Source organism: Ischnura elegans, chromosome 10 (assembly GCF_921293095.1).
Source record: "Ischnura elegans chromosome 10, ioIscEleg1.1, whole genome shotgun sequence".
In the NCBI taxonomy this organism is placed as follows: Eukaryota; Metazoa; Arthropoda; class Insecta; order Odonata; family Coenagrionidae; genus Ischnura; species Ischnura elegans.
Window position 1 is genome coordinate 60,001,029 of NC_060255.1, and position 24,587 is coordinate 60,025,615.

At 38.1% G+C, this 24,587-nt stretch overlaps 1 protein-coding gene across 1 annotated transcript in view; it reads left to right on the plus strand.

The window, feature by feature from the left end:
* The first annotated feature begins 557 nt into the window (after positions 1-557).
* Positions 558-24,587, plus strand: part of LOC124166621 (cysteine-rich motor neuron 1 protein-like) — a 471,628-nt gene continuing 447,598 nt past the window's right edge. The window contains exon 1 of the mRNA XM_046544229.1: positions 558-2,728. Coding sequence (XP_046400185.1) covers positions 2,389-2,728 — 340 coding nt within the window. The 5' untranslated portion in view covers positions 558-2,388. The remainder of the gene's footprint in view (positions 2,729-24,587) is intronic.

The following is a 24,587-nucleotide window of genomic DNA, read 5'->3' on the forward strand; positions in this document are numbered from 1 at the left end:
TTAATGGTTCAAAATGGTGAGTTTTACGGAATTCTGAGAGATATTTTATTAATCCTTACACTATTCTGTAAGTAATATTAATCCAATTAAGTAAAATAGATTAAAATCAAAAATTTCTCTGAGTTGGGGGGGATTTATCCCACAAAACCCCCCTCACTGCGCCACTGACACAACAGTACATTAATGAATATATGGAATGGAATTATTCCATTTCCGGGTGAATACACTCAGATGATTGTTATGGACACATAAGTTTCAGGAACCGTTTTCCCTGTTAACTTATGTAAAAAAATAATGCAAACCGGTATTCCGGCCGTAAGGAAAATGAAACCGCTGAACCGTAAAACCGCCCAACTCCACCCCTCCTTGTAATCCTTCCCCCACCTTTCTCCCTCCCCCTCCGCCGCCGATTGCAGCGCTGCCGTGGACTCAGAGCACACCTGATAGATCGTTTGCGCGCGCATCCCCTTTCCCCTCCGACAACCCCCCTCTGAAAAATCGCACTAGTGCCCGCCGTGTGTGGCCTCGACGGTAGATCTTCAAACAGTCGACTGTCGTCTGCCCGTGCGTAAACAACCGGAAGGTGATCCGTCAACAAATTCTTACCAAAACACGACATCTTCCGCATTTTTGCATTTTGATACCCTGGTATGCGCAAACCTTTCTGACCCTGGTTGTTGACCGAGGTGCGTCCATGGCAACCGTGGTCTCCTGGCAAACAATTGCTTTTTGCCGCGGCGTGTGGCTCGGAGGCTGACACGTTCGTAGCGGGGACCATTTACATACACGCGACCCACAGATGACGTGTGGTTCTTCACGAAGGCATCATGCATCCAGCAACCGGCACCCGGCATCCGCACCGCTGCCAGGCTGACGCGGTGCCGCGCCCGGGAGCAGCCGCTCCCGCCTGAATGTCAGAAGTCTGTGGATTATAAAAACGGCAATTAACAGGTGCACATATCCCAGCTGTCGTGTACAAAAACACTTCCTACTAATACTACCACATCTACATATCGGTGCACAAACGATTAACATATCGACGACCACATATCCAAACGCACCCCATCGGTTGCAGTTGAAATGTGTGTAATTTGTGTCTCTGTCTTCCTCCTCCCACGTATATTGCATCCAGAAAGTGTTCTTTCAACTTTTTCTCGTACAGCCGTCAAATCTGGCATTTTTAGTGTCGCCTGTAGTTGGTATTAATACGACGTGATATATCAGCGATAAACGATAACCAGCGCATATAGTCGACAACATATTGAAATTCCATATGAGTTCAGTTGTGAAGTCCATACGTAACATTGTCTTCTCGTTGTTGGCATTTAGCGCTAAGTCTTCCTATTTTATCAAGAAAGTGTTCCCTAAACTTGATGTCTGTTAACGTGTAGCTGACACCATCAGTTTTGGTGTCATCTGTGTTTTGCCTGTGTGTGCAGTGGAATAGGGAAATCTACTTATGATGTCAACGCGTATCAATAGAATAAAAGTTCACTAGGGTACCTCTTGGCCTGTCCCTGTTGAAAGGTCTGTTTAAGTATATCACTGTCTATACCGAGTGTTCATAGAATGAATCTCTGAAGAAAACCCTGTGCATATCACATGTTTATCAAAGTTGTAATTTAGAAAAATGTCTTATGCTGAAAGATCAACTTGAGAGGGATTATTTTTCAAGTGTGTAGAAAGGTATTTATTACGACCGATCTGTTAAGTGAGGCAGCTGTCTTTAAGGAGCCCTCGTTGTCTATTTCTATTGTATTCTTATCTTCGTCATATTTCCTCTTTAACTCAATGTTGTGAAGAAATTTTAATAAAGCAATTTAGCTTACTTTCTGAATTACAGCATCGTCACTCTCTTTGTCGTAATTGCCGTGTCTAGACAATAGATTTTAGTCGTGGAAGTGATTTTAGGTATGTAAGCAAGTTGAAATGAGATATCGTTCATCCAGTGTGTGAATAAATAGTATTTATATAATTAGAATTAAGGGTAAAAAGTGTGGTGAATTGGTCGAAGCGGATAAAGTCCTGTTTTCTTCTAGTAAATATTGCGTGCGGGAAGTACTGCTGTGGCTCTGAAGCAATAGATGACGAAAGAGAGTGATGGTTGTGCCTTGATAAAGTCAAGTTGACGCACAACGGATTAAAAAGGAACGAAGACGCCCCTGAAGTACCAATTCCAGACTCCGTTTGTCTTACCATATCTCATCGTCTTCAGATCAAACTCGAATTTTGCAGAGAAATCAAAGTGCTTCCAAAGTGATGTCCGGAGTTTCAGTGTAAGTGTTCCCTTTCGTGTGCAGTGTTGATACGTGAGGGTATATTCCTCTTAGCGGAGAGAGGCTTTTTAATTCTTTCCCATTTGACGCAGTCACGCGTGCATCGTCCGCAATGGCTCCGCTGCTCTCGATACTTCTGCTATTCGTTCGCATGGCTTCGGCCGTCGTCGGTGCGGCCGCCCTGACGTCACAAACTTCTTCCCCGCCCACCACATCCCTCAGCTGCGTGTGCACGCGTTCCGAGTGCGAAGACGTGCACGCGTGGGAGTGTCCGGCTGGCGGTGGGGTCGTGTGGGACGCGTGTCGCTGCTGCCGCGTCTGCGCACGCGTCGAGGACGAACCGTGCGGCGGGCCGGAGGGCTTCCACGGCGCATGCGCACCGGGACTGCGCTGCGTCCTCCAACCCGGACTCCTGCGCCGAACCTCCGCCGATGCCTCTGGCACGTGCAAACGTGAGTGTCTCCTATTACAGTTGCTCTTATAATGCGATATACGCTGTTCGTTGGTATTACGTAGTTTAAAACTAGAAGAGTTAATACAAACTAAGGGGGATGTAGACTTGTATCTTAAGTATGAGCGAAACTATTAACACATTCAATGCTGAAAATATTAATAAAAGCTATTTACGAAACATTGGAAACTGTTTGCGATAATAGGAACAGTTAAGAGATGAGATCACTAAAAATTTGTAAAAAAGGAAATAGATGATAAAAGAAGTAACTTTTCATATGGAAATTATAACTTTCCACTCTCCCTCCTAAATATATACTTATTGTTTGATAGAAAAGGCAGATAACCTTATAATGAGGTATATATGGCTCAGAAGGACTCAAAATGTAAAGAAAATATTACCTCATTCCATAAATTATTAGTTACACTAAATGTAAAAATCACCAGATATAGCCGCAAACGTGATAGTTGGCCACAAAATATCTGTTAATGTTGCCTTGAATTCAAGGCACCAGCATTGAACGATTTAATGCACTCTTTAGGCCTTGTTAGGCGATGCATTGAACCGTTTGTGTTAATTTCTAAATGCATGAACGACTTTAATGGAGCGGAATGGAATATTTACGAATGCACAAAACAAATTAGAACTGGTTCAATTTTCTGTTCATGCATTCGCGCATGTTGGGTGTTTACATGATGGAATTTTGCATTCAATTACGCTTTTAAATACGGTACGGTATACAAGCAAGTTTAAATGAGATTTCGTTGGGAGCAATGCTCATCCAGTGCGTGAATAAATAGTATTAAGGACAAAAAGATATGGTAAATAGGTTGAAGCGCTTAAAGTTATGTTTTCATAGTAGATGGTAGGAAACACAAAGAGACTAACAAAAAGTTCCCAAGTAACATTCAATATTAAAGTTGTTTTAATACAAATACCAATCTCACGCTTTCATGTTTCTGGTGGTAGGAAACGTACCCATAAATAACGTACACATAAACTCGTTTGGGTTAATGTACCTGTAGCGAAAATAGTCCTCTAGCTATCTTACATAATATAACTCCCTTAAATGACGTTTATGCTTACTTCCTTACTTTACTCCATCTATACTCGTTTTGGACCCCATCTATACCCGTTTTAAACTGCATCTGAAGATAAAGCTGCCCTATTAATGTACACATTGACCTTCATATCTCTTCTGTAATAGCGTTTAAATTGGTGCCTGTACATTCACTGAAGTACTTATTATTTGGTCTCCACTAGACCGATTCAAGTTATTCTTTGTCGTCCACCTCATTCACCTTTCATTTCCTTCGATGATCATCTACTTCTTTGTTTGCGGCCGGTTATGTAGTTACACTTTCAGGCTTTTCAGCAGAATTGTATTCACTCCCGGACTTTTCTCATGTAATACGCTATCCAACCATTTTATGAACGTCATCCTTTCTTTGCGCACCATGATAAAACTAAAAAAATAGGAAGCTTTCAATATTTTTTTCGAAAAACCAAAAGCAGGGGCCAAAATTGCTACCCCATATAGCAGAATTATGTTGGAAAAAGGAAAAAGTGAGACAAATCACCTGCTCGTAGATACGTATATTATATATAATGATACTTTTCATGTGCAGCCGCTATTTTGACCGCTGTTTTCTACATTGATAAGATGTATTCTGGAAGGTGAAATATAAACAAGGAACATATTGGTCCTCATCTCAAGCATGAGTTAAAATTTTCATGTAATCTTAGAACTCGGTGCGGTAACTAGGACTATGCCTTGGAGGGGGATTAGGTCAGATTGAATAATACATCACACCGGATAATAGAACGCGAAATTTTGTTTTGTATCATGATAATATTTTATAAAAACATGGCTGATGTTACCCCACTGCTAAGCGTTATCACGTTTCTCATTTTCTTAAATTGTCATTTTTCAAACCCTTGCGATAATTATGAAGTTGGCTCTGCATGATTCATCTGAAGTCTTCTCTCAATTTTTCCACCTAAATTTCTTTCAACGAACATTTCTTATCTTGTGGCCTATCATATCTTTCCACTTCCATGATGTTGATAAGAATTCTTACCCCTCCCTGAGTATTAGTGGTTTGTTCCTCGTTTTAATGACTCCTTCGATCCATTTGATTCTCATCTACATGAATACTATAAAACCCACTTCCGATCACTGCCGGACTGATTCAAACACATTTTTGGGGAGAATGAGACGAGATACGACAAAGAGTAATGGAATTTACCCCCTCCAAAATCGTCTAAAACCTTACGAATAATTGTCGGCGCACTAAATTTTATAAGTATATATTTCTGTGTTGTCTTTACAGTGTTTTGGGGATAAAAGAATCGAATTTTTAAATGTAATTTTTCGAATCTAGACCACGTGAGACGTTGAGAAACGAATTTACACTATCCATGACTACTTCGTGACTTACGTCGTGCAAGTGCTTTATTTCGTGACTAATTATATCAACAGTGGAGGGAGATACAGTGTTGCGTCATAGGGTTAGACAAAAATTATAAGAACTGGCAGAGTGACCAGGAAAGGTCGCAGGAGGGGCAGAGTCTACCCAACGAGTGAAAGCGAGTCGTGCTGATATAGCACCTCAGAGGAAATATTAACTAGGGCACTTAAGGTGGTCGGGCATTAAACCTTTTCGCTCCTGCTAGCTCTCCGGAAAGCTTTCCGTCGCATGCAGCGAAAGTGGAGAGCACACGGTAGGGAGAAAGAAAAGATATACTCGGAGCAGTCTACCGTGCGAATGTTCCTGGTACGTTTGTAGCAGCAAAAGCGTTAACCTGATGCAGAAGCTAACATACAAATCCCTATCTCCTAAATTTTTTCAGTAAATTAGAAGGGTTATAAAATGTAGTACTTATATGTGGATATTTTGGAAATCGCTTATTTTTTCGTCAATATTTATTTAAATTCCAAAAAATTTACCATTTCATGGTTTACTGTTTCCAGGGTGTTCAACACATTGTTCGTTTCCCTGAAAACGTCAGTTTCGACGGTAATTGGTCCTGCACCTTCAGGTCATAAGTTAAAATCCCCTGCTTGGCCAGTCTGTTTTGGTGACGGATTTTCTTCAAATTTATGCTCACATCTTTAAATTTCAGGGAATATGAAATAGATTTTTTTCATCTTTGCTGGTACCACAAATTTAATAGCTTCTCCTTATAATTATTTCTTCAGATGTGTCTTTTTAATATTCACGCGCAGGAGATTTAATTTACAAGTCCGACAGGTGCAAGATAATTAGGGAGATATTTTTTCAAAAGGAGAGGTAGACAATTTTTCCCCCGAGCAATAAAATACTTTAATAAATCTCTTTCGTAGCTCGGCTGTTAAATGACTTCATTGTGCCCGCTTTTTCTAAATAGCTGGTGCCCCAACGGCTTCATGCCTATTAAAGCCGCTTTGCTTAGTAATAGGTATGTAATCTAGTAACATTTTCCATGTTATTCCATTAGTTATCTCATTGTAAGCATAGTAAGTTGATCTTATTTATTTATCCTCCCACGTTTTTGACCTTTCAGTTTTTTGACACCGTTTCCTCACGAACCTTAGAAATCATACTAACAAGTGCAATTTTCTGTTTTCACGCAATATGCAACCAAGGCAAAAAGGCAAAACTGTTTACCTGATCCTTTATTAATTCTTTGTTTGCCTACAACGATGAATAATGTTATCCTAGCCGTAATTTACATTATAAATTAAAGTTCCATTAAAAATTAATACTTAATAAATACTAATAAAACTATTAAAAAGGTGAAGTGTTAATATTCGGTTAACGTGTTTGCTATAGTGTTGGCTTCCTTCCCAGTGGGTCCGGGTTAAACTCCGGGTGGTGGCAGAGGTTTTTCAATTACAGCCCAATCCTTGCTTGAGTGCTTCATGGAGGGAACTTAAGACGTCGCCTTAGCGTTTGAATTTCCCAAGGTAACAGCTCACGAAACCCTCCAGCCGCAGCGCAGGGACATGGAGACCGAAGCCATCCGTCCGTCATATGAGATGTTGAACCGTGGTCCCCTCGGCAGCTTTCATGTAGAGAAGGCTATGCCGACGCCGTGTTTCTCCTGCCCCTGCCCTTTCTTTATGGGACAAATGACCTCAGCTGCCGGTAGGCTAATTCAAATAACGTACCATCCAATAAATGACCAGATTAGAATAAAATATATTACGCTCTTACCTTAAGAATACTTTGACTTGGTAAGATTTTTGACGATTCCTATGACTTAACGGTATATTCTACATAATATTATTGAAAAATATAAGTACAGCCCAGAATATTCCCCCCGCCTTCCTTTTCCCTCTCTCCTCAGCCATGGTAATCTTAATTGATGGATAACGTTAGTTAATTTCCTACAAACCATGGCATTTTTGTTGATTTTTCCCACGCATTTTTATTGTAGGCACCTGCAATTATAAAGGCAATTCCTAGGCATACAGCCGGCTAAAAATCATCGTAAAATTCAAGAGGTTTGCGATTAAATGTTATGAGTGACGGAATGGTGAGATAGTGGGAAGGAAGTCTAATTGAGGACGAACAAATAATCACGATAAGACTCGCAGTGATCGTCCGTCTGTTGTCAATGACGATATCGTAAAGATCTATGAAAACATATGCTTATTCAAAACAGAGATTTCTCGATCACAGCGCTTTCTGAATAATTTATGAAATTTCAAGAACTCTTTTGCATGACATCGTCTCAGATCGCCTGGTATATTGCAAGCTTTGATCCCAATGGGTTCCTACAATTTTTACTGATCACCACAAACCATAGATAGAACCTGAACTTCATTCACAGGTTCAGTCCGGTGCAGCTCAATCAACCTCCATACAGTTCAGACATGGAACCGACCGACTAGTAAACGTTTTGAAAATGATGATGAGAAGAGTAACACTTTGTGTTGCAATGTCTGCAACCATTGGCGGCGTACTGGATACATTGGTGGATTGCAATTACAAGATACTCGAGCATATCGTCAGTAGCATTATCATGGCTTTCTTGGACAGTCGTTATTATTTATTAATAACGTTGTTATCTATCGCAAAATTAGTGATCACTCTTACTATGAAAGTCTATCATCGGATTTAAACAACGTTTATTTGTGGAGCCAAGAGTAGGGACTCGACTTTAATCTGAGCAAATGCATGTCGGTGCTTTTTTTCAGAGTTTGTTCAACTTAAACTGTTTATGCTGTGGGCAGTATTAACATAAAGGCAACAGACGAAGTAAAGTACCTTGGAGTTACGATAACCTCGAACCTCTCGCGGGGAACACATAAAAGGAATATTTGCGGCATAGCACTGAAGAGGTTAGGATTCGTCAAGCGTATTGTGTAAAGATTTTCGGATGAGAAAGTAAAAGAAAGGTGGTATTTCGTACTCGTCCGACCACACCTTGGATATGCAGCGAACGTATGCGATCCAGTGCAGAAAGACTTAATGCGCGAACTGAATAAAATATTAAGCAATGCTGCGCGGTTCGTAAAAAACTGCTACGGGCGTACAAACAGCGTTACCCAGATGTTAAGTGAATTAGGCCGGGAGCCGCTGGAGACTCGGAAGCTGCACGCTAGGCTTAGATTGTTAGAACAATCGAGAATGGATATCTTAAAGAACGATACGGAGAAAATAATATTAGAGCCCCACTGTATTTCCAGGTCCGATAGAAGCGATAAATTGAGAGAGATATTTTGCCGAACGGATGGATATGCGAATTCCCTTTTCACCCGAACCATGAAGGACTTTAATAAATGCCGGTCGTAATTTCGTTGGAGCATATCCTTCTATGTGCTGGTGTCCTAACACTCCCTTCCACACGCCTTTTAGGCGGCTTCCGAGGTAGTATGTACATGTATCAAATGAGTCCGAATAGATCTAGGAACTATGAGATAAAGTAGTTTAATATGTACACATGTAAATCATACTCTTCTGGCCACCTTTAGGGTTTTTGGCAGGGGGTGACAAAACAACATACAATAGGATCCTCATATGATAACCACACAGTCATAAAATATTACGCATAATGGCAAATTATCTGGCTACGTTTATACAAAGTTAGCATAATTTGCCAATGGCTAGTAGTTTCTGTATTAAATCCATGCACAGCCAGAACAACATTGGAAAAAGATTACCATTCGACATATCGTCCTAGCGAGTGACGACATTTATATTATTGATAGAGACACCATTGCTATCCTTAATAGTACGAGGAAAGAATAATATTCTAAATCTCTCTTTTTTGCAGTGTATTTTCTTTATTATCTTTTCGTGATCACGTTTACCATAGTAAGACGACAGGCGAAGAATTTTTCGCGTCATAATAGAAAAAATATTCTCCGGCTTTACTAAATAAATTTAACCCATACTTTGATCTGCTTTCCTGTAAAAAAAATCACCATCCTAACTCGCCAAATATACTGGAGATGATGCACATTTTGTGATGTATACTATACGATGACTATACGATACGAAATTCATATTTTTAATGTGCCAAAAATTATTTCTCTATAATTTTAACCATATTTTATAAGACGGTACTCATTTCCTGGAAACTCTTCACTTATTTTATTAAAACCGGATCGATGGACTACTATATATTTAACTATATAACATGACAACGTTTTTATATTCTCCTCCTTAATTTTCTATAGCTATCTGCATCGCGACGCCTTGTCACGTGAACCAAGACAACTTTCCCGTCAATTAGAGCGAACATCGGATAACACGTCGAGACATTCTCTCTCTCTGGAGGTTCCTCCTGTCTGCTGCTGCGGAAATTTGAATTTGCCGAGCACGTCGTGTTCCCTGCGACGTAAGATGTTGCTCATAAGCCGATTGGAGGGACGTCTTCTGATATCCCATTCGGGAAACTTTTGCCGTTACAGCAGCGAGTCAACAAATCCGTTTGCTGCCCTGCTTTAATTACCTCCCCCCTCCTACCTCTCTCCTTCATTCGCATATTACCACCCACACCCCCCCCCCCCCCGCCCCTTCCCAGAGGGGGAAGCTTAATGTCGACAGATAACGAGTTTTTCGCTCGGCAAATAATGTCTCCCGACTCGTGAGGATCTCTCTCTTACTTCTTTCTTTTTACCTCTGGAGTTCATGGCCGCGTCTTGTGCCCTATGTAGTTAACTAGATTCACATGCACACTTATATAGGCCATTCGAAAGTTTCTAGAAAAGAGGTTCATATATTTAACCATGACTTCATTTAGTTTTTGCTACGATTTAAGGGAAGGTATTTGAAGCATAGAAGTACTAGTGAGTTTAAAATGGATTTTGTATGAAATGTTGTTCATCAATATGTGTATGAATTTTTTTAGGAATTTTCAGAAAACTGTTGTGAATTTGTGAAAGGGCACTTAGTTTTTCACTTTTCAAAAATAAATATTTAACGCGCTTCAGCTCACAGAGCCATCATCTGGTGCAAGGCAATGAAATAAACCAAGAACACAAAAAATTCAAATTCCAGGAGTAAGGGAACAGAGGAAACGTGTATGCTCATTGGCCTCATTTCCCTAGGAAGCAGGTAGCTAAGGAATACCAGTGGGTTTTTAGTACGATATTGAGGGATTATTAGCTTTTCTTAGGACAGCCAAACGGAAGGCTTGAGAACTGCGTAAAAGAGCATAAAATATTGAGGAAATAAATTCCAGGGCCTGAGTTGTCAACCAAGATATATTGTGAAACGGGTAAGACAGTGCGGATGTCAAGAGGGAAAGTTTCTGAAAAATGCACGATGAAATCCGGATGAATTGAAAATTTTATCCAGATGAGAGCTTCGCCGATATTGTAATCGGCCTCTTTTGTCATCGAACTATCGATAACCCACTGTTTTAGGATAAGGTGGAAAAGAGTGGTGTATCGTTTCTTCGATGAAATGAAAAAGCTGGTTGCTACTTCGGTGAAACTGTCGTCCAGAAGAGATATGGAGAGACGCGGATATATGTGCTTGAGATCGGGAGATTTATTTCTTTATGCAACCCTTGGCAGTTTTTATTAGAAATTCCGTAACCATTCTTCACGTATTTACCAGGGCCTCTCATGAGTCCATTAGCCTTTATTCTTTTTCAATGCCGCTCTGCTACGAGAAAAAAAGAGTCTGAATTCTGATTACTGGTTTGACTGTCTCCCCTTAATATCGTATGACCCAGTATTTTAAATTTCAAATGATTCTTCTGTTTTGCGCCGTCCGTAACTTGCGCATTGCATCTCAGTCGGTCAAGGCCCTGCCACTTGTCTTTAAAAAATTGTTGTCAACATACCATCATTTTTTATGCTGTAGTCGTTAAAGTTTTTTCCAACTCCCACTAAATATTTTCAAAAGACTTCACTCCCACTATTCTTTACTCATCATTAAGCACATGCACTAGCCAATGCGTTTTTATCATTTTTTCTGTAACACCTCATTTCAAACGCTCCCAACAATGCATGCCTTACCACCATAAATGATCATACTCCAAATATTTGTATTGATGAATTGCTACCTTTCTTCAACAGTTGTATTCGCAGCCGTATATTCCTCTTCTTGATGGAAGCATATTTTTGACTGCTATTCTACTGGCCATTTCCCATTTATTTCGGCCATTTCTGATTACCAAGGTAGCTAAATTCATTACCAGTCTATACCCAGTCCAAATAAATTATTATAGAGTATTTTCAGTGGGACACTTGATGTGTTGCCACCCATTACGCTGGACGAAAATGGATTCGGTAAAGTCGCTGATCACGTTGCTGACGACAGAACGATGCCATTTTCAATGGAAAATAGGCCATAATTAAAGATGTGAGACAATAGGTATATTAATGATGGTGCTGTCAAATGTATAAATTTTCAATGCTGTTTTTTAAGATGGAACATACTATACTGCAAACATGAATGAGAATGATTGGATCGCTATGCGCTGAATCGCGTACTGCAGACGTTTTTGAAAACGAATGAAAATTCACCCCACAAAGCAGCGTTAATCTCTCTTCTGCGGGTCGGACTGGTGTCATCCCTATGTATTCCCTTGTACAAGCCATTTACCTTTCAAAATTTGCATAAATCTTGCATTCATCATCATAAAAAACAGTTCTAACATTGATTGGATGCAGCTCTCCATTCCTCGTTCGGAATCTCTAGGCTTTTCATAGCGACGCATTTCTGCTCTTTTGCATTCTTAATAATCAGTCGTAGGTAACTTATTCGGGACGGTCCCTTCTTCCCTTCCACCTTTCCTTCTATGATTTTTCTCCTCAGCCCATCATGTCTCATAATGTGGCCAACTAAGTTGTCTCATCTACTCATGGTTTTCAGAAGAACTCTCTTTCATCCCACTCTTTTCAGCACCTCATTACTTACCCAATCGATCGCTTTTATTTTCATCATTCTTTGGTTGCATCACATTTCGAATGCTTCAACTTTCGACCTCCTCGCTGCTGTCAACGACCATTTCTCACTTCTTTAGAGAACCATGCTCTATATACAGGGCGTCCCATTTATCTTGACCACCCGAAATAACTTTTTGTCCAGATGCAAATTCAAAAAAGGGCCAAGCAAATGTTCATTAGCCGCCAGGGGGACATTAATCAGCATTATTGCCTTCCTTGTAGCTTTGTTATTTACAAAGATATGAACAGGAGGAGTTATACGAGAGGAAATGAACTGCCGAATAAAAAATATAGGGTGCCATTTAAAAAAGGCATACCGCTGTTCATATCTTTGTAAATAAAAAAGCTACAAGGAAGGCAATTATACTGATCAATGTCCCCCTGACGGCTAATGAACATTTGCTTGACACATTTTTGAATTTTCATCTGGACAAAAAGTTATTTCGGGTGGTCAAGATAAATGGGACACCCTGTATAGTATCTGATGAATTTCACCTTACTTCTATGCTCTCAGCCGTAAGAAGTTTTCCTCTCTTTTGCTGCATACTAGCATCTTAGTTTTTTTTATTGATAAACAGTTGATGTCTGGCCATTGTCTTTTCCATAGCTGTCAAAGTCTTCCCTGAATCATAATATTTCAATGTACAATTTACAGTATGTTTCGACGACTGACTAGGAGTGTGCTTTGCTTGGTGCGGCAGGGAGGGGCGGCGATATCTTCCCCGCTCGTTGGTCCTCCGATCCCCGCCGCACCCGAGCTCCGACTCCGCCTTCCTCGCTGCTCTCCGTTTTCCTCATTGACCAGATGTCACTTCTCGTTCACCGTGATTCCTTCAAATAAATGATGTATTACTTAAAATGTTGCATGGCACAGATTACATAGTTTTAGCTCTCTTAACCAAATATCGGTCTTTTTGATTGGTTTTGAAAATCATTTCGTAGAAATTCCCTCTAAATTCAATGTTTAAGCTTAAATTTCGTGACTTTTTACTGCTCTATTCCTTACTGCTCTTAAAATAAATCTTGAATTTTATACAAATTATGAGCTGCATAGTTAACTCACTTTCACTTCAAAACTACCTATTTAAACTGCTTAATATTCCTACTTTAATGTTAAAGCTATGGGTCTGCAAACTCCAATATCTAACAATAAGTTATAATTGTTTTCTACCGTCGCATAGTTAGCTAGAATCGAAAAAAGCTGGCCAAAACCTCAAAATCGATTTTTTCGAGCTAGGAAGTAGAAACTTAGCATATATTATTTCAAATAAATTGTGCATAACTTACCAGATTGCTTTTTTCCTTTGCCTTCACATTTACAATATATTTGAGGTCAATTTTGAACAAATGTAGCGAAAAACGACCACCCTCGATTTTTTCTGTAAATAGCCAAATTTTTGTTCATGCAGTGGTTTCATGAATAGTTTTATTGACAAAACTGCTATATCATATTAATTGACAATTATTTCTCATCCATCTGTATTTATATTTATTTAAATTTATACTAGCGTTAAAAGTATTGCAAAAATATTTGTTAATGCACTTAATAAGATCTTAAAGTAGACGCATAAACAAGTTTAGTAAATATTGTTAAAACGAAAATAAAACAGGCAATGCCGGAGCGAAAACTGAAATAACTAATTAAGATCACCTCAGCATATCAAATGAAACCGCAACTTTACATGAAAAATTGGGGAAAATCAGTTGGTCAAATTTGTTGGTCAAAAATGAATAATGAATTGCTCCTATTCATAGTGCAACAAAAACAATGTAAAGTTATGTTAAATTTTCATCTCCAAACTGCTGGGGTGACCTGGCCGAAAACCTGGGGTGGCTCCCCCCCGCCACCCCACGTTGCCTGGGGGGTGTATGTCGCCACTCCTGGCCATCTCATCCCCCCAAAGCATATACCTAGTTACGCCTCTGATACAAACAAAATATTATTAAGAGAAGTTTAGAATTTCCTAAGTGTTAATCTGCGATTGAGGACCAAATGTGTGGAACCCATGAAGTCCTAAGTATTACATTTACTTCAGCCCACCACAACCAAAAATGTTTCCTGGAGAATGTTATGCAGTTAACCATGAATGACGTATTCCGTTATATTGTTTTAATTGTAATTTTGTGAAGGTCTTCCCTCTAGATCGTTTCTACTACATTTCACCCTTAGCAACAATGTTTTTTATTTATGTATCAGTGGCTCTTGTCCATATTACTTTGAGCCTTTTGTTTATATGCACAATGCTGCGTTTGAAAGTATGAAATTACGACGTTTTGAAGGTCGACTCGCACATCTAAACGTCGACCGTGGAAAACCATAAAATAATGCCTTCAACTCTTTAATGTTCCATCAAATTACTTTTAAGTACGTGGCCAATATTTGTCAATATTAATACATTTTGGGGTTAACCTGCGTAAAGGTTTAAAAATGGCCAACGTTTCCTTCGTATGCCGGAGACCTTAAAAGGGCTACTGATCGTGTCACCTTTATTGGTAGTCTCAATTGATAGGTAGTGGGCGCTGACAGATAACTCCTAAGAGGAAAAATCATTCACCTTAAGTGCTGGGGTCCAATCTCTTGAGCTACCAAATTCTTACCTCCTACCAAAAATCTGGTAGTCCTCGTGGTAAAACACCTGCCTCCAACTTGAGAGATCCTGATTTGAATTCCGATGAAGGCAAAATAGATCTTCTCTGAGTAATTTTCGCTCTTTGTCCTATAAACTTTCATGTTTTCTCGAGAGGTTGATGCATTGAGTATTATGAAAATTTATTTCCGGGGGTATTTCGGTTCATTTTGCGCCTGCATTCATCTCCCACGGAAGGATCCCCAACTATTGTGAAACATCATTTCTCGCTTGTTAGTACTTACTGGAAAGCACTCGTTGGTTCGAAAAATTTCACAGAGTTAAGCTTTACATAGTGCTTTGATGAAGTTAGACTGTGTATTAACGGCTTCTCGCAGGAGCAGTGCCTGTGGTTTATCGCCTATGGAAATCCATCAAACAAACTCTTGGAGCGAACTCAAAATCCGTTTGCAGGTGATCAAAGCCCATCATCTCTCAAATTTTGCGAAAGTTCTGCGCATGCGCTTGCCTCCACGCTTGAATCCGAAATGGCGTCTTCGCTGCGTAGGACACTGCATAATCATCGAGTAATCCGAAGTGGTGCCCACGAATATTACAGTTTAGCATTTTCCATACGGGTACGAAATACGCTGCCACCTATATATTTAATTGTGAGCGAGCTTACTTTGTGAAGCTTCCTCATTGTTAAATAATTATAGCAACAATTTTGTCTTCGCCACACAGGTTTATTCGGTACAAACCCGCGTCACTACCAAGAAGAAATAAGTGTATGATGCCCATGTCGTGAAGGTCATAGGTGAGTCTACGGACTTAGTTATGGAAAAGTCCATTTCGATTAAAATCGAAAATGAGTTTAACTGCATTCAAATATCGAGGAGATCGAGATTGATCATTATTATTATTCGATTTTCTATCCAATCTTGAATTTTCAACCCCTTATTAACCATTTCGTTTAATATTTGTAACGTAACTACCTGCCCGTGACTACGTCATCCGTCCCGTGGGAAAGAATTTTCTCTAAGCCAGGAAAAATTGCAAAGGCATCATAAAGAAGAATATCAATAGTTGATTTTTCTTACATATTTTTGTGAAACCAAATGGTTCCAAGCAAAAATCTCAAAACAAGTGTGCTTTCATTTGTAAATTTTACTGCTAATAGTTCAAGCACGTATTTTGAGTAGACTTTTTTCTACATCTTACATGTGTATTTTAAGACTTTTTCAAATGAATTTTTGTTTTATAGAGTACGGTCCATTTTTTATTAATCTACCATTTGGTTCAAATTTCTATTTTTGTTGAAAAGGCGAGCTCTTCGTTTCGATTGAAAATCTATTTCGACCAACATTTTTCCATCACTACACGGTCTGAGGGTGGAAGCGGCCAAAAATTTTCTTGGAGGTTTTGTGGGTAGAGTAGAGAATTATACAATTGTATCAGGTCATCTAACATGTTTTTCGAACAGCTTACCTGTAATAGTTTTTATGTGGTAAAGCGTGACGTTATTCTTGACCGTGGACAGCAATCGTCATAAATATTTTATCAATAGTACATATCTGTTCTTGCAAGTCATATACTAATTTTAATTCATGTTTCTGATTTTAAGGGGAATATTTTGACTTTTACAGGAAATGGTGTAACACATTAGTTTCTTGAGAAATTTGAAATTATGACATATGCAAAGCTGTGTAATCACCCTTTACGCATTTTCCTGGCTTAGATAAATGTCGCACAGGTTACAAGGTTACACCGCATACCTGATATCGGAGATATCCAAATTCCCTGCGAAATATGGTATGATCAGTGTTTTTGACCAAAACTTACAATCCGGATGGTGTACACCGTTGAATCAATAACTTTTAATTTGTAATCCTCGTGAGTGAAAGTATTCTAATGAAAATTTGAGACATAAATGGGTCGCTCTGCGTTCATTGCCTCGCTTCGTGCATTATTTCACGGGAGATTACCCCCTGCACGGGAAGTTACCCCCTGCCAAACACTCTAGAGGTGGCTCGCAGGGTATTATGTAAATTTAGATTATTGAGAACCGATTTAAAAGCTAGTCAATTGACCTCATTAATCAGTGTTATACGGGACGGATTGGGTCCCATGTTGTAATTTGCAACCAAAAGAACTGGTGTGAGTGGGATTGGAAGCCAAGAGGTACAAGTGATTTCTATTTTCTATACAGAGTTAGATACAGAAATTAGGTAAAGAAAACAAACAATATCAATTAAATACTTAGTTGTGCATTTGATTTTCCACTTGATTTCAGCACAAAACAGAGACTCTCTCCTTTCCCTTGGCTACCTTGTTTATGTTTATTTATTCTAACAATTAACTTTACCGAACTCTGTTGAGAAAAAAAATCACTTGTACCCCTTGGCTTCCCATTCGTATCAGATGAGCCGTGTTCGAATATCGGTAAAATTATTTTATTTATCACCGAGAATTTCATGTTTTGTGTACTTCTCGATATAGATCTTCATGTCTCACATGCTTATTTTGGAAGCATCTCAGAATTCTTGAGGTGATGGAGGGGAAACTAATGTGTACCATAGGTGTTCGATTTATATAGCCGCTTGCTTAGATCTCTGGCGTCCAGCACTCAGGAAAAGCGTTTGATTGAAATTAAATGAGAAAAACATGAGTAAAAGCACTACCAGTACCCTAAGTACACATTCCGTGAAAACTAAACAAATACTCGCGTTTCTATGCCAACCTGCTTCGAGAAGAAACTTACGAAAAGTCCATCGTGAAATGATCATCAGTGAGCTATAGCTGATATTTTGGTGGAAAACAAAGTTTTTCATCTCATCCAAGGTTTAGTAAATCGATTAACCAAACTACGTAAGGGTACCATTAGACATTCAAGCACGTTACCATGTTAAAGTTTCGTTGTCGCTATGAGACCGAGGAATAATATACCACGAGAGCGAAAGTTGAGTTTTCAATGATAGCGGGCGTGGAGCCGGTCTATTTATTGGGAAACATTTATCATACATACGAGGTGCATCCCATTCATGTTTCCAATACTTTAGAGCGTGTAAGTTATAGGTTATTTTGTCTTCCTCATGCCGAAAATATTTCCTTCTGTAAATTTGGTGGTTTCCGGTGATACTTTGAGAAATTTGCTGAAAATTTTGAATGAATAACTTAAAATTTGTTTTCCCGTAGAATTTTTTATGAAATCACGACCATGGTTTCCACGGCTAACGTCATTTTCTGGTCTCCACAAATTCTGTAGAAAAACAAAGTAAGTATAAGTTAATCATTCAAAATTTCCTTCTAAAATACTGCGAATTAAGTACTCGTGCATGAATAACTATATAATGAGCTTCACTATTTTTATTATGTTTCTAGTAGGTATATAAATCAGAATAATTTTATGGCTCCCCATGTCAACTGATCATTATAATTAATAATAGACCCGGGGAAACCAAAAATTAATTATGATTTTCATTCATTGAAGTTTTATTAACACAACCGTGAAAGACAACCCGTGAATTTTAAAATTCCTGTTTAGTTTTCTTTCCGCACGCACTTAATTTAGTACTTCATCATTATTTTTATAAAACAAATATCCACCGTAAAAGTAATTCTCTGGGTGATTCGTGGGATAATTTTCAGCAGACTCAGCGTTGCGGCGTAGACCTTTCTTCGGTGACGGTAGCCGGAATTTTTGCGGATAATTTATTTGCTCTTAAGTTTATTGATTAAATTAGGAAATGATAAAAGCCTGTCTGCATAGAATTTAAATAGACAATTTTTTGGCAAGCTGTTCACAATAATTAGAACCGTTGATGTTCTGATGACTCTGAGCTGTGAACTACTGGAAGATATCACTTCTTGCATTGTAAGTGCTCAAAGCACATCAAATAACTATTCATCATCAGATTCATCAGAGCATCAGTGGTTCTAATTATTGTGAGCAGCTTGCCACAAAATAGCATATTTGAATTTTATGTAGACAGGTTTTTATCCTTCCTTAATACCTTTAATAAACTTAAGTGTAATCAAGTTATGCGGTAGAACTAGCCGCTGCCGTCACCGGAGACAAGTCTACGATTTGACGGCAGAGACCCTAAATTCGAAGCCTCCAAGCTTATGTTGACGACAAAATGAAAATCTAGCCCAAAATGGAAATCTATTAACTTCAAATCAGTGGAAAAGTTACTTTTACATGTCTTGCAAGTATTTCTGTTTTGTCTCAGTAATTTATCACTTCAAAGTATAATAATGAAGATTGATGTTATTTTGGGTACCGAATAATAGGGGCAGCCGCTTAGTTACCAAGGGAAAATATCCACGAGCAAAACCCATATAATTGAGAGATTGAACTTTAAATTTTTCAAGTACGTCTAAAAGGCGTTAATACTTTTGATGAAAAACTACCAGTAAGTTTATTTATAAGAAATGCATAAATTTCAACTCAGAGCCTTAGTGGAATGCCAGAATGGAAGGGAAAAAGAGTTAAAATGCGAATGACATGACCATTTGCTCCACCCACCGAAGTACCGAAAGCATCAATACACTACCACCAACAATTAAATGCAACAATAAAATATTTTTCCCATGACGAGATGAAGAAGACGACCGTTTCGCCGTTCTCATGGTTTTCGCGTATTCTTCTCCAATCTTTCGGCCGTAGAAGGTAAATGTTCACGTTTAAATATTTTTAATGATTCATTGTTGTAGCTGAAAAAGCAATGATTTTAACAATATGTGACATGATCCTGTTGAGCATTGTTATATCCCGGAGACCTTCAGTGGTATTTTTCTACAATTTACGCGAAAATGTATATATTTTTACAACACAACGATGGGTATAACAACGTCACTCTATGTTGGTTTCCTAAAGATTGAAAATTCATGTATTCCGGAGTTATATAACTATGCTCAAATCTAAAAAGTTCAAATTATCGCCACCAATTTCCATATTGAAATGAATGGAATCGGGAAATTTGTTTAACCGGTCTAAAAATTTGTGTAGTTGTCGGAAACTACCCGTCCACGAGCAAAAATGTCGTCAACATACCCAACGATTCGTGTCACCATTACACTCATAAAATGTCGGCATTTCACTCCTTGATACACCGTCTAGTCGCCATTCCCTTGGCAAATGAAAATTTAAAAAAAGAGCTACCTACAATATATTAATTGTAGTTCAAAACGAGTATAAATCTGTTACAATTGACAAAATCCTTTATAGAAAACTTAAAAAGCACGCAATGGAGACCGTCACAACCTTGCCCTCATCATCTCTTAATAGTGATAGATCGGCAACCTCTTGGCGGAAAATACCATTCCTTGGCCCCCTATCTTATCGGGTGACTGGAATGTTCCCGAAAGAGAAAGTAAGGTTATCGCTTTATAATCTGACAACCGATGGCATTTTTTATTTAATTCAAAGAAAAATTTATTGACAATGACCAAAGCGATGTATACAAATTGTATTGCAATATACCCTATTGTAATTCTGTATTTATTGGCCATGCTGGACGTGCCATAAAAACTAGGGCAAATGAACACACATGAAGTGTTGGATAAGAGGCGATTCAACCTCTAATTTTGCTAAACATTTATGAGACTGCAACCATAGCAATGATTTCATTGTCAACGTTCTCCACAATCTTTGTGAAGGGAAAAAGGTGGACTTTCTTGAACATTTAGAAATTTTAAGTGAGCAATTTTAGGAGAAATTTACGTATAAATAGTATAATATTCTCAGAAATTCAGCTAACTGTTCATGAAAGAAGTATTTTTAATGCACATTTTTATAACTAATGGATATGAGAGCAAAATTTAAATCTAATCCCCCAGTATTTTTCAAAAGTATTAAAATTTTCGAGATTCTTCCTGTTGCGGGTAAGTGGCTTAATTTTCGAAGGCTAATGGTTTATATGTGCCCATAAAAAGTGTTAGGTACTGCATTAAAAAAAGAATTAATGAATTTTAATGCAACATAGGAACATTAAAAAAAATATAATATTGGAATGAGTCCGTTTACACTTTTTTATCTTATCTCTTGTGATGGCGTTTGGAAAATGAGGATGCAAGTATTCTTCGTTTTGCAATCAGTAATGAAGAGTTCTAGGAGTAGGTGATGTGTCGCTTACGTCTCGAGCTATTCGCGACGAAGAAAAACTGCCTTAACCCTCTCCCTGAGTTGTCGATGACGTCACCTAAGGAGCTGTTTACTGCTCCTAGGCTACTTCTTGACCATGTTGATATGCATCACACATTTTTCGATGGTGCATCCGGAGCGATTCCTTCCCTGAATTTCCTTGAATGAATTCATGGATCGGAACTACAATCGTATCACCAACTCATTAAACGCGTGTTCATGTAGCTTCTATCATTTTTTTCTCTTTTAGCTTCCGAATGAATGGATAAATATGGGAGAATTACAAATAGTTACGTTCCTTCCCTACCGAATTCTTTTAAATAATTGGGGTCCGAACTTGAGTATACGACCTCATTTTTTCTATATTGAAACACTCATTAATTCATCTACTTAAACATACTGCTTCTCAAGCCGCCACTATAAGCATATTGCGGGCCTGTGAGGGCACCAGCCGTTAAGCAGAAAAAGAAGAAAGGAGTCCCACGTGGCACTTATTAAAATCCTTCTTTTTTCCAGGAAAAAAAAACTATTTCCTAAATCTATTCCTATATTAATTGATCGTGAAGGATATTTAATGGATTATATTCAGAATGTTTTCCGCCAGCCCTTTCACTGACTGATGGCCCATGTGCTGCAACCTTGCCTAGAAATCCCGGGTACGTATCTTCCACCGCAGGAACAGCTGAGTAGCGGGAATATTGCGGCCCAACGGTTTCACGTCACGTAGCTTCCTCTCTCCAAGGCCTGCCTGCCTGGCTCGTGGACCCTCGCGGGGCGACGCGACGGCTTGCGCCCTCTACCGGGATATCACGTGATGTGCGACCCTAGATCACTCGATACATTCGTCTTTTCAAGAGTGGGTCATCCTTCTGAGGTCACTTCAAATGGTCATTCTGACAATTTGTCCTCTCATACGTGCATGGTCATGGCTACGCCTAAGGTGTATGTATATATATTATTAATAATGATAAAATTTATTCAAATTCAATTTTATGATGATCAGCCAACAGAAATCACTCAATTATAATATAACATACTTCGGTCACATATGTGTATAAAATTCCACTCAGGTTAAGAATATTTTACGCATGCTAAATCTCTTACAAATTGAATCTAGGAAAAAATTATAATCAAACTCACATTAAAAGCTTATCTCGGCATAGTGCTCCTCAGTAGGTATTAATTTAAAAAATCTTATTATATAAATATTTAAACCAAAAATACGATGAAACGTTAAAATTCCTCCTAAGCGTAGTGCTCCTCAGGAGAATATTATCATAAGATAGGAATTTACATGCAATGCACATATCTTAATTTGCAAAATAAAATTATTAAGCCAAAATAACGAATCATATGCAATGTAAAAACTCTTTTATTCTTTTTTCAGTGTTAACATGCTTTGAAATTCTTTAGCCTCTCTTCATCAATGATTTAAAAACTTTCATATTATATTTTAGGATGCTATTATATTTTATTTTAACATCTGTGGACTATTTCTCGGACTATATGTCCGTAAGTTTTACAACTCATACCATTAGTTAATTACATTTATTTCCATGGAAGGTTTGTCCCACCTGTCTTTTAATTAGCTAAGTCGTGGTTGTTCAAAGTCATGTTAGCCACGTGGATGTGTAATATGACATTTCATTTAAAGAACAGTAGAAAATGTATTTTTGGTTGGAGGCTAAATTTAGCTTAATATATTAATGAGGATATGCTGACCACTCTTTGCTTATTTAAAATACTATTTGAAATTTATTTTACCTGTATATTACAGTGAGACATGGCTATAGCATTTTTCATATTTTACATCCAGAATCAGCATACATTTTACATACACACATACATAAATTGTTATCATATTTTCATTGACAATGATAATCAGTCTTGATAATGGAAATTTAAGTTACTTTATGTTTGCTTGTTAGTTAAAAATTGGCAACCTTTACTCCACGAAATTATCCAAAAATGAAATAAGAGGCAAAAAATTCATTCTATAAACATTTTTTATGACAAATGGTGCGAATAATTGGCTTATAATGAATGGCATTACTCTCATGTTTCCTACGGCTTAAAATGTAATTATTCTATAATAATCTGATTTCACACGTAATGATTGTAAAATAAAGCTAATTTCCTAGCTTTGATGATGGAATTTATATTGAACAGGTAAAATTCAGGGGCATTGTTCAACTCATGTTCATTTTTAAAACTCTTTGCTCAGATATGCAATAAATGAGTTTTGAAGATGAAAAATGGGTCACTTTATCGATTCTCACTATTTGCATGTATAAAAACCAATGAACTTTGAATGCTTTTTAGTGATTAATTCTAGTGTCTTTCATTCTCTCTGATAGTCAAAACAATGTAATGCCTTTTATCTGTGAACAAAGAACGACTGGGTATCGATATAAATCATCATAAAATCCGATTTAAATAATTGCATGCTTCATTTATTCAAGCGTACGAGTAAAATATCCCAGCCTTTCTGTCTGGAGTTTTTTTGTAAAGGCGACAAGTGGAGCCTCTGTTCCGGGCTCAATGCATTGCATGTCAAATCAATTACATGTTCGGAGAATTGTAGGGCTCTTAGACCGAAGTACAGCAAAATTGAGTCACAACATGATTGAATTTCACTCCTTCATTTAGAGGATTTAGTACATCTTCCACTTCGTTTGGACTTTATTTTCCAACTACACCCCGACAGCAACGTGTTTGCAAGATAAATGAATAAAAGTACTACGAACAAATGACCAGCTAAAAGAAGGCGACAAAGAATCAAAACTCTCCATCGGTTATTTTCACCACGGTGAAGGGATCAGTTTGTTATGGTGGCTAGAGTGCTGGCTTCCCTCCCAGATGGTTCGTGTTCAAATCCCAGTGTTGGTAGACATATTTCAGAGGCCATCTGATCCATGCTTGAGTGCTTTGTGGAGGGCACTTCAAGTGCAGCTTTTCATCCGTTGGATGGAACGTTAAATCGTGGTTCCTTTAGACGTTAGGAGTAAGCTAATGCCGACCCCAGGTTTCTCTCCACCCTTCCATCCTTACCCTTCACTCATAACGCATGACCGTGGCTGTCGGCCAATCCCCCCAGGCCTACCAACTTCAGTCATTACGGTAATCTATCCTTCGGATGGTAGCAACATACTATCACTATAAGATGGCATTGAGAACGTTTTAGATAAAAATTCTCAAATTTGCAAATTGTCGTCCGGTGCGAAGACCGAGGGAATCTCAATTTATGAAGAATTATCACTTATTAGCATTTGTCTTAATAAACTGATAATGAGATTGGTTCAATGCAGCTCTTTTCAATAGTCCTTCGTATATTGCCGTCTCACATAGGTTTCTGGGGTAATGTTAATAGTTACTGTAAGATCCCGTACTCTTTCGTAATTTGTTATCTAACCAAAAATATTCCTATGACCATCAAAGATAAATCGATTCCGTAACATGATAAGAAAAGAGTTTTCCTGGAACGCTATAAAAATTCATATTAATTAATTATCATATAAGAAATCGGTTAAACATTAAGGCAGGAACCTGATTCAAAATGTTATTTATTATATTACATTAATATATATTTTATTGTTTACTTTTTCTTTGTGTAGTAAAAATATTATCAGAGAAGCAAAACTGGAGAAAAATACCCTCTTTGTAGAAGAATTTTTTAAGGCATGCTAAACAGTAATCAAAAAGATTTCATCAGAAAAATGCTGAGGGTAACGTAAAAAATGCGAAAAAGGTTTAG